The sequence below is a fragment of the Leucoraja erinacea genome, chromosome 9 (genome assembly GCF_028641065.1).
Source record: "Leucoraja erinacea ecotype New England chromosome 9, Leri_hhj_1, whole genome shotgun sequence".
Lineage (NCBI taxonomy): Eukaryota > Metazoa > Chordata > Chondrichthyes > Rajiformes > Rajidae > Leucoraja > Leucoraja erinaceus.
This window is the reverse complement of record NC_073385.1, coordinates 12,665,626-12,689,255: the sequence shown is the minus strand read 5'-3', so window position 1 is coordinate 12,689,255 and position 23,630 is coordinate 12,665,626. Positions and strand designations below refer to the sequence as shown.

The following is a 23,630-nucleotide window of genomic DNA, read 5'->3' as shown; positions in this document are numbered from 1 at the left end:
GCTTTGAATGAATGAATAAATACTTTATTGTCACAGGTGACATGTCACAGTGACATTTTTTGTTGTGCATACCCAAGGTATGCAAATAGTCGCCATATAAAGGGCGCCAACAAAGTGACAAAGTATCCTGCGCCTATTGCAAATAATATGATAAGTTCTCATCTTCCCTGTCTGAAGAGGGATTCTGACACATCCTTTTTCTCCAGAGGTGCGACCCAACCTGTTTACTCAAGCACTTTGTGTCTATCCATAGCAACTTCCATATTCTTTTAGCCCCACAATAAGGTTGTATCCTCCCCTTCCTGAACCTTGACATCAATTGGCGAGTGCACTTGACCATCATGGGTGCATGGGAACTTCAACCCCAGAGGTTGTCATGCTGTGGGATGGATGTGGTTAAGCTAGAAAGAGTGCAGAAAAGGCCAACAGGAATGTTGCCTGGACTGGAGGGCTCGAGTTATAAAGAGATTGGATAAGCTGGGGCTGCTTTCCCTGGAGCAAAGGAGGTTAGCGGGTGACCTTATCAAGGTTAAAAAAATTGCAAAAGGCATAGATGGGGTAGATAGTGTAAAACTGTGGGGCATAGATTTAAGGTATCAGTCAAGGTGGCGCAGCAGTGGAATTGCTGCTTTACAACAAAAATGCAGCACCGGAGGCCTGGGTTCAATCCCGACTACCGGCGCTATCTGTACAGAGTTTGTACGTTCTCCCCGTGACCCGCGTGGGTTTTCTCTGAGATCTTCGATTTCCTCCCACATTCCAAAGACGTACTGGTTTGTAGGGTAATTTGCTTGATTAATTGGCTTGATAAATGTAAAAAAATATTGTCGAGTATACAATTGTCCAACTTCCAGTATAGTCCCTGGTGGACTCTTCGGAAGGTACAAAGTGAATGGGGATTTGAGGGGCAGGCCACCAAATTCAATTTCATACCATTTCAAGCAGAGTGCAGGCCACCAAATTCAATTTCATAGCATTTCAAGCAGAGTGCAGGCCACCAAATTCAATTTCATGGCATTTCAAACCGAGTGCAGGCCACCAAATTCAATTTCATAGCATTTCAAGCAGAGTGCAGGCCACCAAATTGCCAAACAACTCATTGCATTGTCATTTAGGGCTAACATAATTTATTGCAAGTACATGGCAGACTCACAGTTCAGTTGATTCACAGCTTAGAATCACAGTTGTGGACTCTCCCTCGCAACCTTCCTGAATGACTGACTCAAGTCCAGGCATCAGGGGTTTTATAGTATTAATTTATGAATTTAAAGTGAAATTGCGGTGGAAATTGAATGTGCCACCTCTTTTCCAAAACCAAAAGGACAGAAGTAAAAAGCTGCATTAAAGTGTATATTGTAAGATACTAGTATACATCAAGGCTAATTTACTTTTTTTTGTGTTTTTTTTTTGTAGCCCATTACCAGCTCTCCACCCAAATGGATGGCTAAACTTGAAATAGATGACATTGATATGCTGAAAGGTACTAATTATATTCGGATGATTTAGAATAGTACCAAGCCACAGCACATTAATGCATGGTCTTATAAGAAGATTTAAAGAAGACAAGACCCAGTGGGACCCGTTGGGTGAGGGGGCGGCCTGCGGCGTCACACACACACACACACACTAACCACCCCCACCCACCGGCCTGCGGCGTCACACACACACACACACACACACACACACACACACACACACACACACACACACACACAAACACACACAGACTAACCACACCCCCTCCCGACACACACACTAACCATCCCTCTTGATATCATTAACATTATTCATTCACTTCCTTTACCCCATCCCCTGCCCAATCCACTCGTGCAGAGCCCCCATTTGCAGGCACGGCTAGAGAGAGATGGGGACGCAGAGGCACAGAGAGGGACACAGATGCACAGAGAATGACACAGAGGCGCAGAGAGGTTCACAGAGGCGGGGGGCGGGTGGGGAGAGGAGCAGGGGAAAGAGGAGGGGGGGGTGGGAGAGAGGCCCGGGGGAGTGGGAGACAGGCCCGGGGGAGTGGGAGAGAGGCCTGGCAGCGTCTTTTGAATAATGGGGGGAGGAGGGAGAGGTGGGGGGGGTGACATCAATTGTAAAGTTTCTGGTGTCCAGCATGCAAGACCGCAGGCGTGCAGATCCATTGTGACGTCATCAAAATATTGTCTGGTTTTTGAACATTTTCAGTAATCTCGAGAAATAAAGCATGGAAAAGGCTATTTCGGACTCCACGGAAAAAATATCTACTGGAATATGTAAACATTTTATCGAGAAGATGTGATTTATACACACACAAATCCACATGCAAGATGAGAGTTTTATGAGTATAGAGATGTGTGGGCAAGTTTATTTCAAAGAGTGATGGGTGCCTGGAACGCACTGCCAGGGGTAGTGGTGGAGGGAAATACAATAGTGACATTTATGATGAGATTTAAACTGGGATTTCCCATCATGTCCCCCATGTTGTACGCTAATGAACGTTGGTCTTTATCACAGAGTTGGGAAGTCTCACAACCGCTAACTTAATGGAGAAAGTACGGGGGCTTCAGAATCTTGCGTATCAGCTGGGGCTCGATGAATGTAAGTATACGACTTTGTTCTGCAACGTTGTAAAGACATAATCCAATACCTCCTGGCCATGAATATGTTAAATTGTCTTAAATATATGTGATAGATTACAGACCACTTAAAAAGCTGCTGGTTGTTCCTGCCCCCCAAACCCTTTACTTCTTTACATTACATTATTAATCCTCCTCTGCTCATTTGCTATATTTTCACATAGTTTTGTGCTGTGGAGTTTGTTATGACAATTTCAAATTTACCAGTTCTTTTTTGGAGTAGGGATGGCAACAGGTTTAATGCCATTTTTAAGATGTTGGTTAAAAAATGCTCATGGTTAAAGATCATGACACCTCACATGATCTCAGACACCTCAGAAAGTCAATATGCTGACGTGCTTTCTAGAATGAAGGGAGCAGGCTAGGTTGCAGGTGGTTTGCATTTCTTCCACTTGGTTTCTACATTCTCCCGTAGAAAGGACCTGAGGTTGTCAGAGCCATTCTCTCTGATCCATTTTTAAATTTTGATCAGTCATCTGCCAGGGATTCCCAGGAGTCGGCGAGGACATCATTTTTTATTGGCGATTGTAAAGTTTCTGGTGTCCAGCGTGCAATTGATGTGGCTCACCCATTGGATCTGGCTGAGAGTAATTAGAGCCTTAATGCAAAAGATATTTGCCTAGCAGAGGATCCTGTCTGGGAAAACTTTTAGGACCGAGATGAGGAAATAATTTTTCACACAGAGAGTGGTGAATCTCTGGAATTCTCTGCCACAGAAGGTAGTTGAGGCCAGTTCATTGGCTATATTTAAGAGGGAGTTAAATGTGGCCCTTGTGGCTAAAGGGATCAGGGGGTATTGAGAGAAGGCAGGTACAGGATACCGAGTTGGATGATCAGCCATGATCATATTGAATGGCGGTGCAGGCTCGAAGGGCCGAATGGCCTACTCGTGCACCTATTTTCTATGTTTGTATGTTTCTATGTAAGTTGAAACGTTTTGTGAAGACAGTGTTGGTAGTATCTCTCCAGTGCTTTGACGTGCTTGCTTTAGATAGTCCGTGTGTCTGAAGCAGTCAGAAGGCTGATGGTCAAATATTGCGTGATAGACCATGAGTTTTGTGCCAGGTCCTGGTTTTCAATTATTCTTTTCCTCAGATGTTCCTCAGCTGAACAATGGAGGACCCGGCATGGGGGGGGGGGAAGGGAGGAGAGAGAACAAAAGTTGGGTATACAAGCAAATAATTCCACTATGCCGAGTCACATGTGACAAAGTATTCCATTCCATTCTAGTTTTCTTGCATCACAAAAGGTGGAGGTCCTTGTAAGGAAATCTTGAATCTGGGGTTCCCAGAAATCGCTCGTCCACTGAAGTGAGTTTGGCCATGATCTGAATCATCAAATATATGAATTAGGTGGGGCAGAATGTGTGTCTATTTAGAATTAATCAGAATTTATTGGGAGCAACCATATGCAGTCTGAAGAACGATCTCGACCCGATACGTCACCCATTCCTTCTCTCCAAAGATGCTGCCTGTCCTGCTGAGTAACCCCAGCATTTTGTGTTTATCTTCGGTATGAGTATGAATTTTTGCAGATTGCATCTTATTTTGAGATTTATGCAAAGTATTTCTGCTGGCTATAAAATAAAAATATATAAACTCGGAAATTATGAATTTATGATATGATATGATATGCTTTATTGTCACTATACATGATGTGAAACGAAAGCTGCTCACCAGTGCATTCATACAATTTAGCACAAAAAACCAAAGAAACAGCTGGGGGGGGGGGGGAATGGTGCCAAATGCTGAGTAACCCATACAGCATTTTGTGTTTATCTTGCGGTAATGAGTAGTAGATATAATTCTCGGAAAGCAATATTTTCTGCAGATTGCATCTATAGTTTTCCAGAGGGCATTTAACAGTCCAAACGCAAAGTATTTGATGATCTGGCCCTGCTAAGGCAAAATCCATCAGGGAGGGGAGAGGGCAAATCCTCTGCGCTGTCCTGGTTACTCGGAAATTATGAATTTGCCAGCAATTGGAAAGAAGAAAGGTTAATCCCGTAGCTCGTTATGAAATCGACGCTGCAGTCACAATTAGATTTAACAATCCAAATAATGTTTAAGTAACACTGATTGAAGATTGGTCAAAACTATTTTATTGTCATCATTGTAGAGCGATATGTATAATGATTTGCATGAGTTTATATTAATAGAGTAGAATAGATTCCTGGGAACGATTACAAGCACCAATTTAATTGAGCAGTTTATTTGATTGCCTAAGTTGTCAGAATGATGCTTACATGGTTTACAACTGTCGAATTGAATCAAAATTGTTTTGATCCAGTTTTAAAATAAATAATGATGACTGAAAAAGTTTTCCATATTACATGGGATGATATTCACACTGAAGGAAGAGTGTTCAGAATGGCTACATCTGTTACTTTTTTTGCATATCTTTCATTCATTTGTTCTATATCTCTCTATATCACCATCGATACCTACCGTTTCCTTTTCCCCTGACTCTCAGTCTGAAGAAGGGTCTTGCCCAAAATGTCACCTATTCCTTTTCTTCAGAGATGGTACCTGACTTGCTGGGTTACTCCAGCTTTTGTGTGTCTATCTTTGGTTTAAACCAGCATCGACAATTCCTGCCTACACATAATTGTAAAAATGTTTTGAGGAGAGGCTGGAAGTTGAACCAACAGCAATTTCCACAAACACATAATTTTATAGTTTAATGGATATTGAATTGATTTATTCAGCAGTAATCTCATTGAAGGGTTAAATGATATCTAAAAGCTCGAAAGGCAATTTGAAAGATGTATGTTTAAATATAAATTGTGAACATTAAATCACTGTACATGCCTGTTTTTATGATTATTTATAAAATTAATCCATGGCAATAAAACAAATCGGAAGTAGTAGGAGTCCAATTATAAACAGCAAATGAATGGACAGATTCCATTCAACAGGGAATTGAGGCTGTTATGTACCGTTTTTATCCAAAATTTGAAAAACCTTCCTCTGAAAATGAATGTTTGCGGCAGTCATGCTATTACAATATGTTGCTGGTGGAAAATAACGGAGATATTGTCCAGGAGAAGGTGCCTACACTAACTCATCTTTTCTCCTAGAAGTTAGCAGCTCATTACATCTGTGATTCACTTTAAACATAGTTAATGCAGGGGTAATGTTGGATGAGGGATAGATTCTTCCTGTGGTACTGAGAAAATGCCCTTTCTTCAAGAGAGGAATGAAGGCACCTCCAACTTCTCCCACTGGGTGATTCTCCCACAAGCTTGGAGTTTCAGCTTGGATCATGTTTTCATGTTTCTGCAGAGTGGCTTTGAACATGCCATCTTCTAAGAGAAGAAAAACAGTTAGACCTTTTGTCAGAACTAGAATAAAGACAAAACAAGTTTGTGTCACTTCAAGCAACCTCCTTTTAGAAGAAGGGTCTCGATCTGAAACGTCACCCATTCCTTCTCTCCAGAGATGCTGCCTGTCCCGCTGAGTTACTCCAGCATTTTGTGTCTCCCTTGATTCCTTGAGCCCTAAGAGCTAAATCTAACTCTCTTTTGAAAACATCCAATGAATTGGCCTCCACTGCCTTCTGTGGCAGAGAATTCCGCAGATTCACAACTCTCTGGGTGAAGAGATTTTTCCTCATCTCAGTCCTAAATGGCCTCCCCCTTATTCTTAAAATGTTTCATGTTCAAGAAGGTGCCTGGGCAGAAAGAGTAAAACAGAAAGTCTGACATGTGGTGGATGCAACAGAGAATGAATTGCAAGTGACAGGGCTACATATTGTGTTTCAAACATTTTCTTGCATGTTTTATTTTAGTGTTTAGAGTCTATAAAGAGCTAAAAGATGTTAGCATTTGTGGAAATGTTAGAAATTAATGTGATTTAAAGCCAATAAATCCCCAGATCCTGATTAACTTGAGGCTCAGGCACTGGGTATATTCAAGATGGAGATAATATTTTTGGATGTGAAGGGCATCAAGGTTTAAGAGGATCGTACAGTATAGAAAAGCATGATAAAGGGAATACCGTTTAGTGCAAGATAAAGCTGTTTAAACCATCATATTGCGTGATGGTGCATATTTGACTGGTGAAATAGTCTACCTCTACTTTCATTTCTTGTTCTTATTTTAGTTTTTCAGCATCTGCAGGATTTTGCTTTTGGAACTAAGTTGACATGTTTGATACTCCAAGTCTGGATCTGAGCGAGTCCTTTGTGACAGACTTTGTGAACTTGAACTTTAATCAGGTTGTTCCACCACACTCTCGGGCAATGTTAAAATTCTAACATAGACACAAAATGCTGGAGTAACTCAGCGGGACAGGTGGTATCTCTGGGGAAAAGGAATGGTTGATGTTTCGGGTCGAGACCCATCTTCAGACACCTTGCCTGTCTGTTGGAGCTAGGCAATTTTGAAGGTTAACTGGGCGGAAGGTAGGATGCAAAATAATTTGGGGAGGACGGTAATGCATTGTGCTCCAGGCTATAGCCCGCATGATTAAGATGGGCCAAACGGGGGAAAATCAGATCCAGCATTCCAGTGGGTTTGCTTTAGTTTCATTCGGTTGACTTTCATCAGTAGCCTTGTGTGTGTTTGGAGAATCCTAACTTTTATCTCCATTGATCTGTCTGAGTTTGCACAAGCAGATTCTGTCGCTACAAGAAGATTTCACATTTCACATAGGGCAAACATGAATCATAGGTGGCACATTCCTAAGCAAAGTGGCGGATCTTCCTGTGCACCAGATAAGTAACATTTTAAAAGAAATTCGACGGATTGATTGTTGTCATGTAAGTTTGAGTTTGGTTTATTGTCACCTGCGTACTGTGAGAAGCTTTTGTTGCGTGCTAACCAGTCAGCGGAAAGACAATGCATGATTACAATCGAGCCAGTGTACAGATGCATGATAAAGGGAATACCGTTTAGTGCAAGATAAAGCCAGTAAAAGTCTGATCAAAGATAGTCCGAGGGTGTCCTATGAGGTAGATGTAAGCTTTACCACAAGATGGCACCACTGCCTTGAATACGCTGCTGCACTGTTTGCTGAACTTTCTATTTGTCTGTTTTGGAGAAATAGTGAAACTGAATATTGCTATTCCTCTCATTGTGTGAGGCTTACATTTGAGCTGGTCTTCATGGCAAATGGGAAAAAAACAAAATGTCATGGTATGAAGGGATTTGTCTCAAATGAAAAAACATGCTTATTTTGGCCTTTTTTTGATGGAGGCTATTGTATTTTGAAAATAATTTTTGTTTTGGAATGTCATTCACTGTGCATCCTGAGGGAAATAATTTGTATCAAGCAGATTGTAGCTGTAATCTATTTGTATTTTAAACGTACAAATAAATTTTATTGACGCATTTAAATAAACAGAAGCCCATGCCTTATCCGATATAAAGGTAGCCTCTTAATTCCAATACGTCACAATTTTTTTTTTTTGCGTTTTATATGTTTACAATTATTATGAGCTTTTTTTAATGTATTTCTTAAAGTGTAGATTCATCCCTTCTGAATTCTCACCTGTACTTTCCCAAGTTCACAAATTGGCAGACTCAAAGAACCTGATTCGACCTGAAATATCAGCTATCCATGTTATCCAGGGATGCTGCCTGACTCACTGAGTTACTCCAGCACTTTCAGCCTTTTGTACACCAGCGTTTGCAGTTCCTTGTGTCTACGGGCATGGGAATTCCATTGTTTTTCACTGATTTCCTCACAACATGACTTACCAAATGTGAAATTATCCTCTACCGGATTTTCTCGAATCAATTGATCATTCTAATGCTCTCTCAGCCAGGAATCTCACCCTGCACTTTATGTAAGCCTGAGCTCATCCAAAGGTGGACTCAATAGGTCCTACTCATCTTAACTGACATTCTAATCTGGCAAAGTCTGAATTTTAAATGTCTTCTCCTTGTTTTTAAACCATTGATTGATCTTACCCACACCCACCCCCAGCATTTGTGTACCTCAAACTGTGTCTTCTGCACATTCTCAGTTTTCATCACTCCACTATTGACGGCCAAGTCTTCAGCTGGTTAGATCCTGAACTCTTAAATTCCTTCTGTAAATCTCACTGCCTGTCTAGCTCTCTGTGCTCCTGACTAACTACTTTGATTTACCTTTCTGGCACCCGTGCTAATTTCTGCTTATATTGCTCTGAGTCGTGTTTCCTTTAATCATGATATAACAATTTTATAACTTTTTTTCAGTGAGACCAAAAAGTTAGGGATAAGACTCTTTTGAAAGATTAGGAAATGGATCAAAGTTGCCGAATTTCATTGAACCTTCTCCATAAAAAAAGTGCCCACAATCACAACCATTTGGTCATTACACTTTAAAAATAAAATCTCATTCATATATTGTCCAAGAAGAGAACATGGAAGATAGACAAAAAATGCTGGAGGAACACGTGGACATGCAGCATCTCTGGAGTGAAGGAATGGGCGACATTTCGGGTGACTAGTGATGGCAAAAAATGATATGGGCTCACTTTTTTTTTTTAAAGCGAGGCACCTCGGGAAGGGTTTTAAAGCAGAGGTTTGATAATGCCCCCAGCACTATCATTAGAATCCATTTTCATTTTTAAAAGCTATTTATCTAGAAAATATATATTTTTCAAAGATGCCCTTCTTGTATTATTCCAAATATCCACTATCAGCAAACACTCTTTATTTAATTGTTGTAATATTTAGCATTTAAGATCTGGATATGGGTGACTGAGAGGTCTCTGTGTTTATGTAGCTTTTTGAAAGAGCTCTCTAATTAGTTCCATCTCACTGATTTGGCCTCACAGTTTTTCCATACAATATTTTTCCCTTTTCAAGTATTTATCCAATTCCATTTTGAAAGTTACTAATAATCTGCTCCCATTAATGTTTCACACACACACACACACACACACACACACACACACACACACACACACACACACACACACACACACACACACACACACACACACACACATTGCAACAGCATCTCCATTATCTCTGCTGTAAGAACATTATTTATAATGCAGAGCTAAGAATTTATTATAAGGTGCATGCGGTTGTCAGTTTTTTAATGCAAGGATAAACGTTATTCTGTTACTCCAAATTTAATTGCCTTTGATTTCGTAATCACCATTTAAAAATAGAAAATGTTAGTTCATGATGTACATTTATATCTATTGTGTTCATTAAGTGTTGATGATGAAAAGAAAATTTGGTCACTTTGATCCTTTTCATTGTGAAAGTTCAGAGCAGTTGACATAGTTGATCAGCAGTTACCATTCTTCTAGCTAAATACAGGGGAAAATGTTTGAAGTAATGAACAATCTTTGCAGGCAAGTAAGATTCAGTGGAAACAAGTACTTCCCTACAACTATCTAGCTCTTGAACTGGCCTGAACCACCCCAATCCTACCTTGGCAATGAAAGACACACTGGACCTCACCTTTTGCACAAGGATGAATTTGTTTTCTTATTGTGCTTTTTTTGCACAAATCCCCTTTTTATTGCACAGTCGTTTACTTTTCACTGTCTTATAGGTTATATATATAAATTGTTTTTTATGTGTTTGTCTGTCTATGTACCTGTGGTGCTGCTGTGGGCAAGATATTCATTGTATCTGTACCTCACTGTACTTGACTTCAATATTAAGTGACAATGTTTGGTTGGGGTGCTGGTGTAGGGAAGGGAAAGGTTGTTGGCTTGTGGACTAGATACCTATTACAATTTAAGCAGATTGACCAGAATGACACAACTGACGTTTTTTCTCTCGTTTATTATATTGTTTACAGCGTACTATTCTGTTGTGCTGCTGCAAGTAAGAATGTTATTGTTCTATCTGGGACATGTGACAATAAAACATTATTAAAAATTACATTGAGATCGCAACGTAGCCCAAGCAAAAGAGGGGTCCCGACCCGAAACATCATCTATTATTCTCCTGCAGAGATGCTGCCTGTCTCGCTGAGTTACTCCAGTACTTTGTGCCTATCTTTGGTGTAAACCAGCATCTGCAGTTTTCTTTGTTTCTACAATCTGTGTTGGTATTTGATTTTACTAAACTAACAGTTGAATACCAAAAAAAAGGCACAAAGTGCTGAAGTATATCAGCGTGTCAGGCAGCATCTCTGGAGAACATGGATAAATCATGTTTTGGGTTGAGAACCTTTGGTTTAACACCTCATGGCTGCTCTGTACCTAAATCATTTTAGTCCCATTTTTCTGCAGCTGCCATTATTCTAACATAGTATAAAAGTTTGATGTTAGTCAGTCATTCTTTGCTACAATTATTAATTAATAATTAGTGTATTATCATAGAAGTTGAAATCTCAATGTAAAACTAAAAGGAAAAACTTTCTTCTGTCCTCTGTACTAACTCCCTTGCATATAATATAATGCTGTGTCCTCTTGCTCTGGAGCTGTTAAACCCTGGAACCTCTGTTTCTACTCAGTCCCACCCTTTCATTATTTTATGCACCTCTATTAAATCATTCCTCATTTATAATGAGAACAGTCCCAAAGCTTTCTACCTGACTGTAAAGTATTCAAAAGGCAGGTCTTGATCTGATCTCTAATTATCTTTGGGACCTCATCCATAACATAAATCCTTTGTATTTGGAATTCCTCCGGTCACTTATTTTTGTAAAATATCCATTGAGTGTGCAAAATGTAAAATTCTGCTTCATATTCACACTGACTTTTTGACACAGTTATCGACAGTGGGAGTTTCACCCTGAGGACCTTCCCTTGCCTGTCATTTCTTTTTTGCATTTAGAATAGGATGGTAAGTCTGAAGAAATTTAGAATTCAGCACTACAGATAACCTATATGACTAGCGAATGCCTTTACTTGTCAAATAATGTATATTCCATTAGCACTGAGTTGGTGGGCAAAACACTATCTTCCTGCAATGGCAGTTGTCATCTTTGTTGATTGGGAGAGGAGGCAATGATTCAGAATTGTCAGGAATTGGATGCATTTGAATACAGAGCTCATGCAACTTGTATTCATAAAGTCATGCAGTGATACAGTGTGGAAACAGGCCCATCGGCCCAACTTGCCCATACCTGCCAACATATCCCAGCTACACTAGTTCCACCTGCCCGCGTGTGGTCCATATCGCTCCAAACCTGTCCTATCCAAGTTCCTGTCTAACTGTTTCTTAAATGTAGGGATAGTCCTTGCCTCAACTACCTCCTCTGGCAGCTTATTCCATACACCCACCACCCTTTGTGTGAAGATGTTACCCCTCAGATTCCTATTAAATCTTTTCCCCTTCACCTTAAACCTATGTCCTCTGGTCCTCGATTCACCTACTCTGGGCACGAGATTCTGTGCGTCTACCCGATCTATGCCTTTCATGATTTTATACACCTAAATACGATCAGCCCTCATCCTCCTGCGCTCCAAGGAATAGATACCCAGCCTACTCAACCGCTCCCTATAGCTCAGACCCTCTAGCCTTGCAACATCCTTGTAAATTTTCTGTGTACCCTTTCCAGCTTGACAACATTTTTCGTATAACGTGGAGGCCAAAACTGAACACAACACCCTAAATGCGGCCTCACCAACGTCTTCTGTTGATAATATCAGTTCCGGATAATAAACTCCAGATTATGATTGGCAGGAATTGCATTTCAATATATGGGATGAATGATATCGTTCATCAGTTACTTGAAGCACTGTAGTCCCATTGTTATTTGCTGTGACACCCAAATATCATTGGCTTGGCAGAGGAGATGCGGATGGGACAGTGGGTTAATATATGATGAGCATTTGACAGCACTGGGCCTTTAATTGCTGGAGTTTAGAAGTATGCGTGGGGATCTTATTGAAATTTACCGAATAGTGAAAGGCCTGGATAGACTGGATGTGGAGAGGATGTTTCCACTAGTGGGAATGTCTAGGACCAGAGGCCATGGCCTCAGAATAAAAGGACGTTCATTTAGGAAGGAGATGAGAAGGAAGTTCAGAGACTGGTGAGTCTGTGGAATTCATTGCCACGGAAGGCTCTGGAGGCCAGTCAATGGATATTTTTAAGAGATAAATAGATTCTTGATTAATTTGGGTGTCAGGGGTCATGGGGAGAAGGCAGGAGAATGGGGTTCAGAGGGAAAGATAGATCAACCATGATTGAATGTCGGGCTAGACTTGATGGGCTGAATGGCTTAATTCTGCTCCTACCACTAATTAAACTGAACAAGCAATATATGAATTTAACGCTTTCTCTCGCTCTCTCACACACACACACACACACACACACACACACACACACACACACACACACACACACACACACACACAAAAAAATCTACCACCTCACATTTTATACCATCATCTGAATTTGAAAGCCCATTCTAACTTTGCAGAATTGTTTTCCTTTATCTCAAACAAAAACAAACTTGTCTAATACTTATACCAGTCTATAGTAAGATCAATTAGGCTGATGTTTGGTGACTGGTACCCTAATGACGGTTAATTGATACAAGTGCACATTAATTATTTCTTGAACACATCATAAAGTTTTAATTATTGCTGGTTGTACAGTTCGGAATAGCAATCGGTTGAATTGGTGCATGAGTGAGCCACCTCGAATGTGCCATCTTGAAGCAGTGCCTTGCAGAGACCATACAAAGGGGCACAGGTCCAAAGGGAGAATTGCCCTGAGCTATTCCCATGGTAGTTCTTCACAGCAAGCTTTGACGGAGGCCTCGTTCTCCCAGTATTGATAAAAATGGCATCCAGTGTGTCTCGATTAACAGAGAAATCACCTTTTTTTTGCGTTGATACCTGATGCATTTATTCCTCAAATGAATTAATTCGTCAGTTCAATGCATTCCATCCGAGTCAGTGAGTTACGCTGGCTTTCATTAGTCTCAGTTCGAGACTCGCACAGGCAGATGGGCATGAACATTGCACTGGTGAATTGTTGCAGGTCTCACTTTAAAAAACAATCTAGATGGTAGTTACTTGTGCTATCAGCTTGGATTTGCACTTGACTGCATATCAAGCTAGCGTCAAGTACACCGTGGGCCCGTCTAAGTGATGCTGATTAAAACACGAGGGTCCCCAGTGCCTGTGCAGCTGCCATGCCGCTGGTGGCTCCTGCCACTCGAAACTCAAATAATTACATGAATCCCCAGTAGGATTGATGGGTTCCAGTAAGCACGTGGCACATCTGTTACGCTCTGCCTAATGAATTGTTCTGCAGCAGGAGGCTGCAGCTTGTCATCACGGCTCCTTCTCCCTCAGGAGCTCTCTGCTTGTTTTCTAACTAATGTTATTTATAGTAATTGAATTTGGATTACCCTCCTGGGTCTTGTGAATACATTGATAGTTAAACACTTGTTGGTTTTGGCCAGACCCTGTTTTAAATATAATTGTGAGGAGGTTTTAATAGACCTAAGTGTGAAGGCACAATATTTGGATCATTTTGATCATGGGTGTTAAAACTTCCTTCAATGCAAACACTTTTCCAGAGCAAACCTGATTCATAAAATAACGCAGCCAACTGTTTCCTTGCTTCAGCTGCCATGTTAAGATGTCTCGGCGATGCTGATGCTATTGCTGCAATACAAGATGAATTGGCAAGATACTTCAAGAAATTCTATTTTACAGAGTGACGGGTACTTTGGACAGATTGTGTGCTACTACATGTGCAATGTTTAAAACAAACAGTTAAGTACTGTTCACCCATCTATATTTAGTTTAGTTTGGAGATACTGTGCGGAAACAGGCCCTTCGGTCCACCGAGCCCGCGCCAACCAGCGCACAAACACTATCCCACACACAGACGAGGGACAATTTGCAATTTTGCCAGCCAATTAATCGGCAAACCTGTATGAAGGAACGGCAGATGCTTGTTTACACCAAAGATAGACATGAAATGCTGGAGTAACTCAGGACGGGCAGCATCTCTGGAGAGAAGAAATGGGTGGCGTTTCGGGTCGAGACCTTTCGTCAGACCTACAAACCTGTATGTTTTTGGAAATGTGGGAGGAAACCGGAGCTCCCAGAGAACGTACAAACTCCGTACAGACAGCACCCGTAGTCAGTATCGAACCCGGGTCTCTGATGCTGTAAAGCAGCAGCTCCACCACTGTGTATGTTTTACTGAAACATTCTAGGATGGCTTGCGTAGGCGCTGTATAGATTAATACGAGAGGGAAACAGGCTCTTCGGCCCACTGTCTATGCCTCCCTTCAAAGGCCCCAGATTCTACCACTTACATATGCAGATGGAGCAACTAATAGCGGCCAATTAATCTACCAACATGTAGGCTTTTGGGATACGAGAGGTAACCCATGCAGTCACAAACATCCTACTGCATTGGTTTTGTGGAAAAATTACAAGCAGCAGAATTTAGCTGGATGAAGTGCACGGAGTACTGAAGATGATATGCTGCCAGTGAGCCGGAAATCACTAGAGTGGACTTTATATTTTATATCTGAAGAAGGGCCTCCACCCGAAACCTCACCCATTCCTTCTCTCCAGAGATGCTGCCTGTCCCGCTGAGTTACTCCAGCTGTTTGTGTCCATCTTATATTTCACCCATCAGATTCCACGGCAAATTGCGAGCAGATTACTTTAGGCTCTGTTATTGCCATTATCACTGTTTAGATCTTTTGAATGTCATACCTGATCTGCCTCCTCAACCAACAAATTAAAAAGGTAATGGATTGAATGAGGGCAATGCACAGTGAAGGAATAAATGTGACTTGCAGTCCGATTAGATACATAAAGGATTAAAGAGAATGGATTAGTAGAGGGAGAAAGGAGACAGAAAAGAGGACTATTTGAATAAACAAGCCATTGAAGAAGACAGTGATTAATCTAACAACATGTAGGCTTTAGGGATACGAGAGGTAACCCATGCAGTCACAAACATCCTACTGCATTGGAAGGCAGGACTGAACCCAGTTTGCTAGTACCTTGAGACAACATATTGAGCACCAGGCCACCATATCTAGCACCATCACCGACTTCATCAATTCCCACGCCCTGCCCGACCAAGCTTCCAACCTCATCGTTCCCCAGCCCCGCACGGCCCGTTAAAACTTTGAACAAGACAGTGATTAGGTTGTGTTAGCGCTTCCAAGATGGTGCCCAACCCAGGTGACTATTTGCCTGCTAGCTACAAAAGCCAATCTTCAATCACATATTACAATCGCTCTACACATTTAAATCTCTACTCCTGCAGATCTATACACTGTAAATGGCTCGATTGTGATCATGTATTGTCTTTCAGCTGACTGGTTAGCACGCAACAAAAGCTTTTCACTGTACCTCAGTACACGTGACAATAAACTAAACTGAACTAAACATTGCGCTGTGCTTGGAGAAGTTGTCAATGGGAGAGTAGATACGTGAAATTTACCAATGTTATTAAGGTCATAAGTGATAGGAGCAGAATTGGGCCGTTCGGCCCATCAAGTCTATTCCGCCATTCAATCATGACTGATCTATCTCTCCCTCGTAACCCCATTCTCCTGCCGTCTCCCCATAACTCCTGACACACACACTAATCAAGAATCTATCTATCTCTGCCTTAAAATATCCACTGACTTGGCCTCCACAGCAGCCTGTGGTGAAGAGTTCCACAGATTCACCGCCCTCAGACTAAAGAAATGTCTCCTCATCTCCTTCCTAAAGGAACGTCCTTTAATTCTGAGGCTATGACCTCTTGTCCTCGACTCTCCCACTAGTGGGCACATCCTCTCCACATCCACTCTATCCAAGCCTTTCACTATTTGGTAAGTTTCAATGAGGTTCCCCTGTTGACCAGAGAAAATGAAGATAGATCAGCCCTGTCCATCAGGAACTGTGAAAAGATCTGTTCTATCTAGTTCATCCTCTGACATGGAGGTAGCTGCATAATACTGCGGTTAAACAGGTTTTGACTGATCACCACAGTTTTTGTTTGGAAATTATTCAAGGCAAACTCAAGGATGGTGAGCTTTGGGAATCATGATTCCAGATCATTATCTTCCTTCCAAACCTGCTGTTTGCAGCTTGTCATATTTAAAGTTATAGCATCCCAAACTTATTTCCTGAAAAGTATCTTTCAAATTTATATTTCTCAACTTCAAAACAATTTTACGCCCCAAAGATTATAGTCATTTGATGCTAACAGCATTTGGAATGGCAATATTGGCACAAAGGTACCACCAAGCCAGATAAGATTGTTAAAAAAAAAACTGCAGGAACAATTCACCGTTAGCTTTATAGAGAGTAGACATTCATTGGTCCTTTTGGCTTAGTTGATGTCTTTCTGCTGACTGGATAGCTTTTCACTGTACCGCGGGACACGTGACAATACACTAAACTAAACTTTACTGGACCACCAAGGTTTAGTGTCCTGTCACCACAATAAACCACATTATTAACAAGGTCAAGAATCATGAGTGTTTTATTGTCATATGTCCGAGATAGAACAATGAAATTCTTACTTGCAGCAGCACAACAGAATATGTAAACGTAGTACACTGTAAACAATATAATAACCAAGAAAAAAAATTCAGTGTGTATATATATACACATACGCACATAGATTTTTTATATATATATATATATATATATATATATATATATATATATATGTGTGTGTGTATATATATATATATATAGAATATATATATATATATATGTATATATATACACACATATATATATATATATATATATATATATATATATATATGTGTGTATATATATATATATATATATATATATATACACATATACACATATATATGTGTATATATATATATTTTTTTTCTATATGTATATATTCAATATAGACACAAAATGCTGGTGTAACTCAGCGGGACAGGCAGCTTCTCTGGAGAGAAGGAATGGATGACGTTTCGAGTCGAGACCAATCTTCAGACTGATGTTGGGAGTGGGCGGGAGAGAAAGAATGTAGTCGGAAACAGTAAGACTGGCGGGAGAATTGGGAAGGGGGAGGGGATGGGGAGAGGGAAAGCAAAGGCTATTTGAAGTTAGAGAAGTCAATGTTCATACCACTGGGGTGTACGTTACCCAAACAAAATATGAGGTGCCGATCCTTCCAATTTCCTCTAATCTCCCGGTTGCTCAGCACTTTAACTCCACCTCCCATTCCCAATCTGACCTTTTGGTCCTGAGCCTCCTCCAATGTCAGAGTGAGGCCCAGCACAAATTTGAGGAACAGCACCTCATATTTTGCTTGGGTAGCTTACACCCCAGCGGTATGAACATTGACTTCCCTAACTTCAAATAGCCCTTGGTTTCCCTCTCTCTCCATCCCCTCCCCCTTCACAGTTCTCCCACTAGTCTTAGTATCTCCGACTACATTCTATCTCTGTCCCACCTACTCCCCTGACATCAGTCGAAAGAAGGGTCTCGACCCGAAACCTCACCCATTCCTTCTCTACAGAGATGCTGGCTGTCCTGCTCAGTTACTCCTCAATTTTGTGTCTACCTTTGATTTAAACCAGCATCTGCAGTTCTTTCCTACGTATATATATTATTATCCAGTGGTCATTATCAGAATTACCAGTCCATTACCATTACAGTACAATACAATACAATACGGTTTATTTGTCACATTGCACATAAAGTGCAAGTGAAATGAATATGTCAGCAGCGGTACAATGATAAAGAACACACAAAAACACAATAAAAATTTAACATAAACATCCACCACAGCATTCATCACTGTGGTGGAAGGCACACAATTTGGCCAGTCCTCCTCCATTTTCCCCCGTGGTCGGGACCTCAACCCTCCGCAGCCGTTGCTGCGGGCGTCCAGAAGATAAAAGGACAAGGTACAAGTCCAGGTAAGTCCATTACCTAAATGGCTGCAGCAAAATTGATTTGTATTAACAATATAATCCAGCAATTTGACAAAACGCAATTCATTTCAGCACAGAGCCTCACTACAAGGTTTTAGATTTTCCTTGTATTAGCGAGGCAAATGGTGAAGTGATGCAAATCACCAGCACAGGTTGAGACTTGTGACAGACCTTTCCTTCAACAAAAGTTGCTCTTTTTTTCCCCACGCAAACACATATAGGTTGCACCATGTTAACATGCCTTGGTAAATACCAGACTTCTTTTTCTGTATGGGGTTGCTTAGATCCTTGTATGCATGGTCTGTCTTTCTCTTGTCATCAAAGTTTGACCTCCACCTAAATTCAGTGGTCAATGAGCAGATTTCATGACTTTAAGCCATCCAGAATGCAAATTAAATGACAAAAGAGGATCTTCTGTTTGTGAGGGGGTTTATCTACTCTGCTTAACTTTCCCCCACAAGCATTTAACAGTTTGCCTTACATTAAAAAAAATCCTTTATATTTTCCTGTAGAGAATCAGATTAAAAAAAGAAGCTGATCGCTAAGAGGATTAATGGAGAAATGAGTGTGGTTTGATCTGAAATGGGTTCATTAGGTCCCTGATTTCTCTTTGCGAATTTGCGTTGCTGACTTCCTAATGAAGCTCTTTAGAAATAAATCGCCTGTCCTCATGTCTGTCAGGCTGCTAAGCATTACAAGATTGGGGGAATGTAGTGCTGTTATGTTAGTGAAGTCCCCTACTTTGGCCATTTAAATTTATTTTTTAGTGACTCAGTCATGAATGTAACTTCTTCAATTGCCAGGCTAGAACTACAGGGGCAAGACAGTGTAACTGTTCCACAGCTGCAACAACCCAAGTTCAATCCTGACGTCTGGTGCAGTCTCAATAGAGTTTGCATGTTTTCCCCTTGACCTTGCGAGTCCCATTTACTCCTTTCTTCCACCCTAGTCGTTTAACTCGTTCCACAGTTCGCAACAATACAGCCCTCTTGAGATCTTCCCTTCCCAAGTCAACCACTGGCTTTCCCGGGAACCACTCAATGTTCATACCGCTGGGGTGTAAGCCGCCCAAGCGAAATATGAGGTGCTGTTCCTCCAACTTGCGCTGGGCCTCACTCTGACAATGGAGGAGGAACAGGACAGAAAGGGCAGATTGGGAATGAGAGGGTGAGTTAAAGTGCTGAGGTCTCTGGTGCTGTAAGACATACTTTTCTGTAAACAATGCACGGTCGTGAAACATGGTTGAGCAAAAAAAATTTGAGTCAAGTATTCATTATCATATGCGCAAGTATGCTGAGGTACAGGTACAATGAAGATCTCGCAATAGTGTCACAGGTACAAAGACTCGGAAAGTACAAAGAAAATGAAACATTAATTATCCAAGACTTTGCAAAGAAAAAAACAGCAAAAAAAAAAACAAGACATTAGAAAAGAAGTCCATGGTAATGCAAAAAGTGGTCCCTAGTGCTCTGTTGCTGGGGTAAGAGAGGGCAATATAGCTTAGTTTAGAGATACAGTGCGGAAACAGGCCCTTCAGTCCACTGGGTCCACGCCGACCATCAATCCCCGCACATTAACACAAGCCAACACACACTAGGGACAATTTATACTTTTACCAAGTATACAAACTCAAGCCAAGTAACCTACAAACCTGTACGTCTTTGGAGTGTGGGAGGAAACTAAAGATCTGTGGCATGGGGAGAACATATAAACTCCAGACAGCACCCGCAGTCGGGATCGAACCTGGCTCTCTGGCTCTGTAAGGCAGCAACTCTACTGCTGCACCACCGTACTGCCCTATATGCATTCTGTTGCATACGCAGAATATGCATTCTCTTATCAATGTGAAAAGAACCTTGTGTCAAAGTTACAGTGAAACAGTTTATCTTTGATCAGCTGTCCTTTTTGACTCTAAAGGATAGCAGCAGCTCCATCTTACATTAATCATCAACGTGGATAAGCCAAGGTCGCTTACCCATTAGTGAGTTTTAGTTTGTGTCCAGATGGGCAAAGCTCGCACAGCTGAAATTGCATTTGGCCGACTTCATTTTGTTCTGTATAATGAAGAGATTCTGTTGTGCGTTCTTTGTGCAGCCCAGTGTGGTCTATCCAGTTACATGATTTTTCAATACACATTTAGGGGTCGACTTCTTTAGTTGAGGCAAGTAAAATATATTTTTGAAACCCAGTGTATATAGAGCATTGCCAGTAAGGCCAGGTTTTAATTTTCTGTAACAGGGAGGTTTCTCAATGACTCATTTCTGCTTGGACTAGCTAATTTGATGTAGGTGAGGGGATGTATGACCTTAAACCATCGCAGCCTGTCTCGCACTCTTATGTGAGACAGATCAGATAGTCCAGTGTACTCTTCTTTTGCATTCTTTATGTTATTGTCTCTTGTTGGGAAGAAGCTAGTCAAAACAGGAATGAGTAATTGAGAAGCCTCCCTGTTCCTGGGGGAGGCACAGTGGCAACAGAGACCCTGACTATGGGTGCTGTCTGTACAGTTTGGATGTTCTCCCTGTGGCCACGTGAATTTTCTCTGAGTGCTCTGTTTTCCTCCCACACTCCAAAGGTTTGTAGGTTAATTGACTTTTGTATATTGTAAATAGTCCCTAATGTGTAGGATAGTGCTATTGTATGGGGCAATTGCTAGTCGGTGCAGACTTGGTGGACCGAAGGGCCTGTTTCCATGCTGTATCTCTACAGTCTAAAAGTCTACTCTCAATATATGACTCGTAGGATTATTCCATCCAGCCTGTCTTGGTGAATGATGAACTGGTTAGTCCACAATCTGCTATTACTTTTTAGTGTCAACTGGATCCCCAAGCTGGCTTCTGATGGGGATGTCTCGGCTTTGTGCAAGGCCTTCAAGTTGGGTCACACCTCGTTAATAGGCTATCAAAAAACATCAAGTTTCTATCAGTGTTTCTGGTATTCACAAATATTCAAAAAGCAAAAAAATACGTTCAGTCGTACAAATATTACCTGTATTAGATTAAAATGTTTTTTTTTAATTTAACACATTAAACAGTAGGAAGCAATTAAACATTTAAATATGTTTCGAATTATTTTTTGTTCAATTCATTTTTTTAAATAAAAGTAAATGACTAGAAATGTACTCGTCTTTTTTGGAACCATTCCTCTTCATTGACGTGAATGGAAAGGTTAAATCGGCACCATCTTTAATCAAGCACAGGTTTGATCAGCAGATTCCCCAGGGAACGGCAGGAGGTTGGTGCTCTGCCATTGAATATTGTGAGAAACAAAATGTCCAAGTGCAGGTGGAATGATCTCGACGACATCCCCTCAGAAGATTTGGGACTTCAGTGTTTGCTGGAGTGGCTCTCAAGTGCTTCAGATTGTCAATGTGTGTTCACCCTTCTTAAGTGTTCCACTTCTGGTGTGGTAATGGTGAGCTTTAAAGCTGCCAATTTCATTGCAAAATGGAGATTTAGAGATGGACACTAAAGGTTGGCCTTGTCAGCAATGCCAACAGTACTGATTGTGGATGATCAGCCATCATCACATTGCTGGCCTGAAGGGCCGAATGGCCAACTCCAGCACCTATTGTTTATAGTCTATAACATCCTGTGCCCAACACTTTCCAATCAGCCCCATCATATCTGTAAATCAGTGAATAATATTTGTTGTAAATATTTATACTTTCATTAACAATTGTATAATTTCTGAGTCATTTCCTGTAATTGGGTGTAATTGTGCAGGTGTCATGAAAATCCATCATGGTTGAATATTCTTACATATTCGATGGATTAAATGTGATTGGCCAGAAGATCATCAAGAGCCAATGGTAGCGAAGAAAAGATTGCCGTTGCTTAAAATAATTGGCGTGAACTTCACTCTAGTAATTTGTGTGGGGAAAAAAGAGTCAACTTTTGGGTCTATAAACTCAGTTGGGGTCTTTAACTTTATATTAACATTGTGGCATTGTAACAGCAGCACAGCTACAATGAACTGAGTGGGCTGCTTCAATGCTGACTTGAATCATTCTCAGGTTGACAATATTTTATAGCAGTCATCTAAACTTGATTGGATAGACACAAAATGCTGGAGTAACTTAGCCGGTCAAGCAGCATCTCGAGAAGAGGAATAGGTGACTTTTCAGGTCAGAATCCTCCTTCAGTGTCTGAAGAAGGGTTGCGATCCGAAACGTCACCTATTCCTTTTCTCCAGAGATGCTGCCTGACCCGCTGAATGACTGCAGCATTTTGTGTCTATCTCCGGTATAAACCAGCATCTCCGGTTCCTTCCTACACTGCTTCATTGATTAGATTATGTCTTATAGCTGGATCTAAGATGTTCAGCAGCTTATGTGTAAAATGCCCGAACTGCATAATTACTATCGGGTTGTAGTATTTGTACCGTGTACAATTGTTCTCGTATATTTGTCCTATGTGTTTGATCAAATTACTACTCTCTATGCAATGAAAATACTTGCTTCCCAAAAATATCGAACATTGTCATCTTTAGACCATTCTGAATGCTTGGGTTCACACTGACACGAAAAGCAGTTTATGTTCTCACGCAAGTGGCAAATAAAACCTAAGCCATAGCTAATATATGGTGAATGTTTATTTCTTGGGTCAGGCTGCAGGTAGTTGGCTGGATAAATAAATGAAAGCCTTTTAGTTCCTATACGCTTTGTGAGTTTTCTGGTCCGGTTTGTAGTATTTTTTTCCAGGCATTTTAAGGAGAAAACCTGCATTTGCATAAGTAAATTGAGATTCAAGGACTTGCCGGCTAATAATCATAGCATCGTAAACCTTGCAGAGTGTTTAATGAATGAATCCAGACTGAAGACCTATTAATATGGACGCCTTAGGAATTCACCTAAGGACGCTGGCATTGAAATAAAGATGAGCAGGCCCATGGGAAATCAGGCTACACGTCTGCATTTTAAATATCCTTGTGAGGTATCAATAATGGTGTAATTGAATCCTGAACACAAACATCAGATACAGGTGGCAAGGGAGAGGAGGGGGCTGTCTTTTCCTCTGCACTGCACACCCAGCGGGATGAGCCCCGATAGAATGGCCTTTAAATCCATTAAGTAAAGATTATGCACTGTAACATCTCAAAATAGCATTTTACCTACATAATGGGTGCTGCCTTTTTCTGCAATGCAATTTAACCTGTTCTGTGCTGGTTGAAAATTTGAAAGGCTGGCCCTGTACTCAATATTTAGTTTGTG

General features: G+C 41.0%; 1 protein-coding gene across 1 annotated transcript in view; it reads left to right on the top strand.

Annotated features, from left to right (window-relative positions):
* lin52 (lin-52 DREAM MuvB core complex component) overlaps nucleotides 1–23,630 on the top strand; it is a 48,141-nt gene that overhangs the window by 5,302 nt on the left and 19,209 nt on the right. Inside the window, exons 4-5 of the mRNA XM_055640149.1 lie at nucleotides 1,414–1,480; nucleotides 2,500–2,583. Of these exons, the coding sequence (XP_055496124.1) occupies nucleotides 1,414–1,480; nucleotides 2,500–2,583 (151 nt within the window). The remainder of the gene's footprint in view (nucleotides 1–1,413; nucleotides 1,481–2,499; nucleotides 2,584–23,630) is intronic.